Source organism: Coregonus clupeaformis, chromosome 3, assembly GCF_020615455.1.
Source record: "Coregonus clupeaformis isolate EN_2021a chromosome 3, ASM2061545v1, whole genome shotgun sequence".
Lineage (NCBI taxonomy): Eukaryota > Metazoa > Chordata > Actinopteri > Salmoniformes > Salmonidae > Coregonus > Coregonus clupeaformis.
Window position 1 is genome coordinate 26778442 of NC_059194.1, and position 9299 is coordinate 26787740.

At 44.0% G+C, this 9299-nt stretch overlaps 1 protein-coding gene across 1 annotated transcript; it reads left to right on the forward strand.

The window, feature by feature from the left end:
• The first annotated feature begins 4114 nt into the window (after window positions 1-4114).
• Window positions 4115-9297, forward strand: LOC121543116 (probable G-protein coupled receptor 101). Its single transcript, XM_041852824.2, has 2 exons — window positions 4115-4520; window positions 5121-9297. The coding sequence occupies exon 2, from the start codon at window positions 5232-5234 to the stop codon at window positions 6579-6581; it is 1350 nt and encodes a 449-aa protein (XP_041708758.1). The 5' UTR covers window positions 4115-4520; window positions 5121-5231; the 3' UTR covers window positions 6582-9297.
• The last annotated feature ends 2 nt before the right edge of the window (window positions 9298-9299 follow it).

A 9299-nucleotide genomic window follows, 5' to 3' on the forward strand; every position in this document is an offset into this window, starting at 1 on the left:
GTATGGTATTGATGACATCCTGTGAACACTGTGTGATTCTGTAGCCGCTGACAAAGTCACGGCCTTTTTGTTTTGATTTCCTACGAGCCTCTCGGGCTGGTGTTTACAGAACCGTTGGTACTTTCTGATTAGGATATAAAGGGCCTGTCTCCAAGAGGCTGGTGTTTACAGAACAGTTGGTGCTGTCTGATTAGGATATAAGGGCCTGCTCAGAAAGGGCCAGCTAGACTCGTAATAAACCGGATGGATGTTCGATTGACTTTACCAACGACTGCTCTCCTTTTTGTTCACCTGGAAATTCCTATTAAAGTGTGTTTGTGTGAGTGAACATTCCCTGACCCCTAATGAACAGAAGTTATGGAATTTTCCAAGAAGAATAAAGTACATTTGCACTTTAGCTTTACTTAAAATGTATGGGAAGGGACTTGGTAGTCTCTAAATACATTTCACTCAGCTGCTACCAGAGTGTTTTAACTCAGTAAGTTCATCCATTTAACTTTTTCATACTTTTTCATTTTTAGTTTGGCTCAGTTACAAGAGCAGTGAGTCTGAATTGCCTTTCAGCAATTATATTTCTAGCTGCCCTAATAAATTGTCAATGTAAAATGTAACTTTACATATATGTTTTATGCATCTACATCAAAGAGCTCTCTAAGCTAGGATAAATAATACTTAATATGCCTAATACATTTATGATTATGCAGCGCAGCAGTATATTTGAGGGAATTGTTGAATCATGTCATGTAGTTTAATGTATTAAGCATGTGGATGGGCAATGTGAAGGGAATGCTAATCATGAGGATTTGGATATCAATGGTTTAGAAACAGAATGATGTGGGCTAAGGTGTTGGTTAACATTGCCACAGTTAATATTCATGGTTATATGAAATCTTTAGATTTTTCTAATTATTTGCATTAATCCATTGAATTAAGATGAATGTAGTGATGTATGGTGAAATAATTACTATAACTATGAATCAGTGAGGCCCTTCCAACCCCCCTAAAGAAATCTGATTAAAAATCTTAATTTCAGCACTAGAGCGCTAGTGCACTAGAGGGCGGTATTGGATATTGTAAATCGTTCTGGATAAGAGTGTTTGCTAAATGACTTAAATGTAAATGTAAATGTATTAAACCACTCTGTTATGAGGGTTGAAAACCAATAATCTCACTAAAAAAATGGTGCATTCAAAATCCGTTCCTTATTTCCAACTGTAATAAGAGATTTCCACACATACTACCCACTCACGTTGTAATGTTTGACAAGCCACTACTTCACAGAAACTTTGATGACTCAATCTTCATCTGACAAAAGAACAGGGCTCTGTGACGTTGGCGTGCTACCTGGGTGTTGGGAAAGAGCCCTTCAGAGAGCAAACACAGACCTTGAGTCACTCCACACATAGAAGTTCCTTTTTTTTCATTCACCTATAAGTACTTTACACCTCCAAAGGCAGTAGTAGCTGAGCCTGTTCTGAAGTATCATGAGTGCCCAACCCAGAGTGCAATGCCTCTCCCAAATATAGCTCTACCTCATCAGACCGGTTCACATCACAACTTATTTCGAACTCATCAAGGAATCCATTTCCATGGCTGATCAATGGTAACTTTAGTTCTTCCAATCAACAGTCTGGGGACTAAAAATTTTTCATCTCCTCTCTCTCTCTCTCTCCTCGCTGTGGTTATTTTTCAACACTGTGACTTTCTCTTTTGATCCGTCTCATCTCTGCCAAAGGTTATAATGAGCACTAGTTAACATTCTGTGTATGAGAGAGAAAGAGAGACAGACGGAGTCTTAGGGGCCCCACACCTGAGTAGTATTGGCTGGGGGGCTCCAGGGACAATGGGGCCCTTCCTGCCCAGTGTGTGTGTGGCCCCTGAGGGTGTCCCTGACAGAGTCACAGGACCAGAGTGTAATCCCACAGGCCACTGCAGGGGCCATGGTGCAATAAGGAGGAAAAAGAGGAACGTCTTCCTAGAGCCACCAAGCATTTAATATGCAGTCAAATCTAACAGGGAGTGCTTACTCAGCACTTCAAATGACTTTTTGATGCCTTAGATTCTGCAGACTGGTAACAAGAGGCTTCGATACAGATTATGATTAGGACGAGGCTGCGGAGGCTACAGTTTAATTGGATTGGGCAGAGTATCCTAGCTGCTTTTGTTTCTCAATGCTTTCAACGGCAAAGACTTCCGGATGATGTATTTAACACATTCAATCTAGGATTGTTTCAAGTCAAAACAAACCTATTTCTGCAAGACGATTGGTCTATTTATATTAATTTTGAATTATTCCATACATGGTATTACATATTTCCTGATCACTTGACCTGACCAAGAAACAAATCCAGACCCTATTATAGCCTGGCTTATAGAGCACCCAGAGTTCTTACTTGTCAGACTAAGATCACAGATCATGTGGTCAGGATCAGGAAAAGCTCTTGGCCTTATAAATGTATTTTTTATTTTTTTTCACCTTTATTTAACCAGGTAAGCCAGTTGAGAACAAATGACCTAGGTCACTCACTGCAGGTTGTGTCCTGCTGTGCCCTGCCCCCTCCTAGCCTGACACGCTATGTTGTTTACGTCCCAAACATTAAGATCCCCACTTAATCAACTGTCTGAATGGATTATTCGAACACCGTTAAGATTATTGAAGATCCAATAAAACAAACTGTGATAGAAGGCCTACACATGCAACACTGTTATGTAGCTATATATAGGTTTAGGATTTTACTATGAAATCATTTGTCAATGACTCAAATGATTCAACATGGATGCAAGTGTGCACCTACCATCTATGCAAGATGCACCTGTGGATATTTCAGAGAGGTGTAGGCTTCTATTCTAGTAAATTACTTTGGTCTAGTTTGGTCACATGCAATATACATTTAGAGTTACATTTTTCAATTTACTTTTTAACTCTATATTGTTGGGAAATGGCTCCTAAGTAAGCATTTCACAGTAACGTCTACACCTGTTTGTTGTATATGACACATGTGACAAATACAATTTGAATTGATAATGCACAACAATGGGAAAGCCCATTTGATAATACACTATATATACAAAAGTATGTGGACACTCCTTCAAATTAGTGGATTCGGCTATTTCAGCCACACCCGTTGCTGACAGGTGTATCAAATCGAGCACGTAGCCATGCAATCTCTATAGACAAACATTGGCAGTAGAATGGCCTTACTGAAGAGCTCAGTGAATCTTAACGTGGCACTGTCATAGGATGCCACCTTTCCAACAAGTCAGTTCGTCAAATTTCTGCCCTGCTAGAGCTGCCCCAGTCAACTGTAAGTGCTGTTATTGTGAAGTGGAAACATCTAGGAGCAACAACGGCTGAGCCGTGAAGTGATAGGCCACACAAGCTCACAGAACGGGACCGCCAAGTGCTGAAGCGCGTAGAGTGTAAAAATAGACTGTACTCGGTTGCAACACTCACTACCAGTTCCAAACTGCCTCTGGAAGCAACGCCAGCACAATAACTGTTCGTCGGGAGCTTCATGAAATTGGTTTCCATGGCCGAGCAGCCGCACACAAGCCTAAGATCACCATGCGCAATGCCAAGTGTCGGCTGAAGTGATGTAAAGCTTTCCGCCATTGGACTCTGGAGCAGTGGAAACACGTTCTCTGGAGTAATGAATCACGCTTCATCATCTGGCAGTCCGACGTTGGCGGATGCCAGGAGATCGCTACTTGCCCCAATGCATAGTGTCAACTGTAAAGTTTGGTGGAGGAGGAATAATGGTCTGGGGCTGGTTTTCATGGTTCGGGCTAGGCCCTTTACAATGAATGACATTCTAGACGATTCTGTGCTTCCAATTTTGTGGCAACAGTTTGTGGAAGACCCTTTCCTGTTTCAGCATGACAATGCCCCCGTGCACAAAGCGAGGTCCATACAGAAATGGTTTGTCGAGATCGGTGTGGCAGAACTTGACTGGCCTGCACAGAGCCCTGACCTCAACCCCATCGAACACCTTTGGGATGAATTGGAATGCAGACTGTGAGGGGGGGACCAAAAAGGGGGGAGGGGACCAAAAATCCTTTACATTTTGCACAAAGACAAAAGGGGCTAATGTAGCTGATTACCCATGAGCAGCTATCAGTCTCACAGCGCAGGTGTCGTTGTTTTATGACAAGCTCGAATCGACTGTGTATAGGGCTAACCCACTGTCCATGGGTAAGCGCAGTATTTCTAGTCCGTTATGTTTGATCTGTCATGAACATTGACGGTAAAGTGCAGTGGAGGTTATGTGCTTGTGAAAATATGATGCCCCCGCTGAGTGAGTGATGACAAGAAGCTTATAAGGCTTGAGCTGCCATTGACGATACAGCGGTGACTGACTAAAATGGGAGCGCGGTGAAGCAATGACAATCGAACGGTATCAATGGGGGAACCAGCGCTCTGGTGCTGAGGAGAACGGAGCATCATCACCGACCAAAACACCGCAGCCTTCAGCATCTAAACAGAACCCGCCACCGAACAAAGTAAAGATGTCCATTTCAAGGTAAAACGTTTATTCTCAGTGATACATTTCTTGCTGTTTTGCAACAGTGAAGAGCAGACGATACAAAATCAATTGTATGTCTACAATTGATTGTATGGGAACATCAGTGAGCAAGGATGAACAATGGAATTTCGGAGGGGGTTGTTTGAATCCTTTTCTTTCTCCATTTCAATTCGCCTATGTAAAATATGTGTTTATTTGCAATTAAAGTGGGGTATGTTATAATACTGTGTCTCATGAAATGGTGGATTTTGATCTGTGGAAACAGTAGCCTAATGTGTCTGGTGATTGGGTCTCAAATTGGCACAGGTTTCTGTTGACAGATAATGAAATGCACAGACAGATTCATTGTGATACTCTCTTTACATGTCTAATGCAGCTGTTACAAATAACCATTGCCATAGTGGTATACTATAGAACCTGTATAGCCTATGTGTGTAATGGTTTTGCAGCTAAATGAATGAATTCAGAGTGAAATGAATCCGTCTCAACAGTATAGTCCAGTATAGAATTAGAGTGTGACATGTGATGATGTTTGAAAGCAGGCAAACCCCCGTTTGAGCTTCTGCTTTTCTCTTCTCTGTCATCCTCTCCTTCAAGATGAAAATCGACTGACAGATAAAAAGGACCTGTGAGACGTCGGGTGGAAACTGTGGAGCCTGTTGGAGCTACAGCCACACATGCTGTCTCCCCCACCGCGCCAGCCTAAGCATGCCCACTTCCGAGGCGCCCGGTGTGGGCAGTAACTCCAGCGCCGTGCCCTGGGACCCTGGTTCCTCTGGTCCTCCTGGCCCCACAGACTGGCCGTCGGTGGCCAACAGCGTGGTGAAGATGGTGTTGATCTCAGCCATTGTGTGTGTGTCTCTGTTTGGTAACGTGGTGGTGTTGTTGGTGTTCCAGAGGAAGCCTCAGCTCCTCCACGTGGCCAACCGCTTCGTGCTCAACCTCCTCCTGGCTGACCTGCTCCAGACTGTGCTGGTCATGCCCTTCGCCATCGCTGCCACCGTGCCCGGCGTGTGGCCCCTGGACGCCCGCCTCTGCCAGGCCCTGGTGGTGCTCATGCACCTGTTTGCCTTCGCCGGGGTCAACACCATCATCGTGGTGTCGGTGGACCGTTATCTGGCCATCATCCACCCGCTGTCCTACCCCACCCGTATGACCCCTCATCTGGGCACCAACCTCATCGCCTGCACCTGGGTGCTCAGCCTGCTCCAGAGCACGCCACCCCTCTACGGCTGGGGGGCCATAGACTTTGACCGCAGGCATAACATGTGTGCTGTGGTGTGGTCCTCTAGCCTGTCCTACTCAGCCCTGGTTGCCACGTTCTCCTTCTGGCTGCCTGTGCTCATCATGCTGGGCTGTTACTGGATGGTGTTCAGGGCAGCGAGGAGGCAGAATGCCCTGGTGCACCCCATCCAGACCCACTCTAAGTCCCAGCCTAACCAGCCTCCGGACCCCCAGGTCCCCTGCCCCGGCAGCCCCCAGCGCCAGCCCCAACAGCCACCCCCACCCTTGGACTCCTTCTCGGCCGGGGGGTACCCCATCCGGGGCAGGCACAGACGTTTCCACTACCACTGCAAGGCAGCTCGGGTGGTGTTCGTCATCATGGCCTCGTACATCCTGAGTATGGGACCTTACAGTGTTCTCAACACCGTCTCCATTCGCTCCAGTGCTGCTGTGCCTCCATGGCTGGCCTCCCTAGCCCTGGTCCTCTTCTTCTTGCAGTGCTGCCTCCACCCCTACATCTACGGCTACATGCACCGCAGCGTGAGGAAGGAGTTCCTGACCCTACTGTGTGGTCCGCTCTGCAGGCAGGGCCTTCCCTGCCACACCTCCACACAGGACAGCTGCTTCACCGTGACCGACGGACGATCCACGCAGCCCCATTTGCCCAGCCTGGCTGCCCGCGTCTGTCCCCTCCGCACCTGGGAGGAGGGCACCACCACGGAGGCTACCTCCTCCTCCCCCACCATGGATAGGAGGTCCAGGGACAGCCGCAAAGAGACCACCTCCACCAGCCTGAGCTCTGAGAGAGAGCTCACCATCCACACCACCACCTAGTAGAACAGTCTACAGAGGAACAGCCTGGGAGATGGGTTGACCTGTTTTTCATTTGGCAGTTTTCCCCTCCAGTGAAGACATGGTTATTCAGCAAGGTTAAACTTGAGCAGATTTGCCTTCTGGTCTACAGGGTTTTCCATTCTGACAATAGTTATGTTTCCATTAACTTTTTTTTGTCAACGTTTAACGTTTAGAAGGTTTGCATAGATAATAGATTTGACAGTTGCCTGCTATGGAGTGTTTCCATTTAACAATCTTGTGTGGATAAAAACAGCTGGACGTAATGACGTCACACCTAATAAAACACATTTTCGTAAAAACCTAGTGTCGAATAAAAATTAAGTGGTTTAAGTGTTTATATATATATATATATATATATATATATATATTTTTTTTATTATTTTAAAAGTGTTTCCATCACCCGTTTAGGCAAATTGCGCATTAATAAATTGTCTACAGCTTGAAATAATTGGGTGGTGAAACTTGCATCCAGTCAACCAGAAAATAAACGCGAAGCAATTCAGCCATTATTGAAAGTCAGGACAAGGATCCTGCAAAACTATAAACTATTTTTATAGTTAAAAAATAGATTTAGCAGGCAATAGGCATTTAGAATGAAATGTGGAGTGGAGCTTCATAGTACGTGTTGACATCACGTGCCACGCTTACCTTAAAAATTATTCGGCAATCATAATTTTCCCGAAAAACTTTGACAAAAGAAAACTCCACCCCTGTTGAAATTGATAAACATTTTGTAGATCTTTAGAAAATGTCTCCTATATCTGCCGTTTACATTACACGTCACAATGGGGTTTTTTCACGACATCGCTTTTGTCGAATAAACCTGGGTCAATGGAAACCTGCCTGTTTGTTGTGATGCGGGGTGGTTATATTTTTGTATGTGTAGATTTTCCAAGGATAGCTTATTTGTCATAGAAATGGTTCCAGGAAAGTAATTGCGACCTGGTCTGCAGTGTTTTCCTTGAAAAGCCATTGTTAGTTCTCCTATTGTTCGGTTATGGTTGATGCGTTATTTTGACAGATACATTTCTGTCAAACATCCACGAAATAGATCAGTATTATCATATCAACTTCAAAGAACCTGCCACAAATGTATTTGACTGTCCTAAACGTTGCTACAGAACACAAACTCTTCATGGTGACAGCTTATGTTTGTCTCCTGTGAGGAGCATTATTAGAATGTGCAAACCATTACTAATCACCCTGCCTGTAGTGCAATAATGTTGTATACTGTACTGAATAATATAACACATGATGTCAAGGAAGAGATGGCTGAGGGGGACCAAAATGACCAGTGATTCATGTAATTCATGAATCTGGTTCACTAGTTTAGTACCAGAATGATCACAACTACAGTAGCTACCTATCATATGCACAGCTGTCCTTCTGCTTTTCATAAACAGAATCTCATCTACTATCCCCATTGATCTCTGTGCCCCATTACACAGTAAGATTAAGCAGCCTGCCAGTGTTGCCAATAAACTCAGGGTGTTATGGGGACTGTGGAGTGCCCATGCATGTCCTTGAAGCCTCTTGAGCGGGTGAACACCGCTCTCTCTGCCCCTGTACCGTCTGGTTCCCTTTCAAAGCACCTCTTGTTACTGAGCTGTGCAGTGTCTCATTGAGTGTTTCCCTCCACTACCAAATTGACTGCTCTAGGCAGCCTTCTGAGAGGGACACTGTTTATGTTTGCCCCTCTCATCTCAGAGGTTCAAAGGAGGCTGGCTGAGAGCTCTAACAAAATCCCCCTCTTGCCTGAATGCAGCCATGCGTCATGTTAGGGCTCCTCTGACTCCATATTCGCTCACTTTGCAGCTTCTGTAAAGCGTAGAGTGTTAGTATACCATATCAGTATTGGTGTTACTTTATCTTTGCACTTTATCAGAGCATAGAGCATCAAGTATCAGTCGATATGAAACAGGTTGCAATGTACTGTAAAGCCATTACTAGGGATTTTAATCATGTTGAGACCTCAAAAAATATTGGTCAAAAATGTTATATACAGAAAAATTTACATAACTCATACAAATGTGTAGATATCTATTCGGAAATGTATTGCTCAAAGCCATGATGAATGTACAGTATATGTAGAGAGCAGTCTCTGGCCATGGTCTTGAGGAACCATGACAGTTGGTTTTCATAGTACCTCAAGTGTAATTGTTCAATCTAAAGCAGGCTTATCACAGAACTGTTGGTTACCAAACTGGAACATGGTGCTGATATAGTAGTTACAGTAGTTATTTTCAGCAGTGGTTCTTCTCTGCTCTGAGTGGAAGACCTTCAGCAAGTGTAATCTATATGCATGTTGAGAGCCTGAAGTGTTAAGTATGAGTGAAATAGACTTGAGTGCTGAGAATCTCAATTTTCATCCATTTTGTTTAAAGGTAGTTGACTTGGAGAGATAGTTGACAATCGACACTATTGTAAAAAGTACTGTGTGATGTTTCCTGTTGAATGTCATATAGTGAAACTAAAGTAAATAACATGTTTTATATGCAGTCCTTATTTAAAAACTAGAGATGAGGATTTCTATTGTGCTTTTTTAGTTATCATTTTCAACATGGTGCGAGGATATGTGTACAGTTCATTTATAAAAATTAATAAAATGTGAGTTTCAACAACGCTGAACAGAACTCCTTCAAAGCAATGTCAGAAAGAGTGACGCTTTTCCTTTAAAGGGGCAATCCGGGATTTGAA

Bases quoted from the DNA above. Each gene is read 5' to 3' on its own strand.
- LOC121543116 (XM_041852824.2), top strand. From the start codon at position 5,232: ATGCCCACTTCCGAGGCGCCCGGTGTGGGCAGTAACTCCAGCGCCGTG.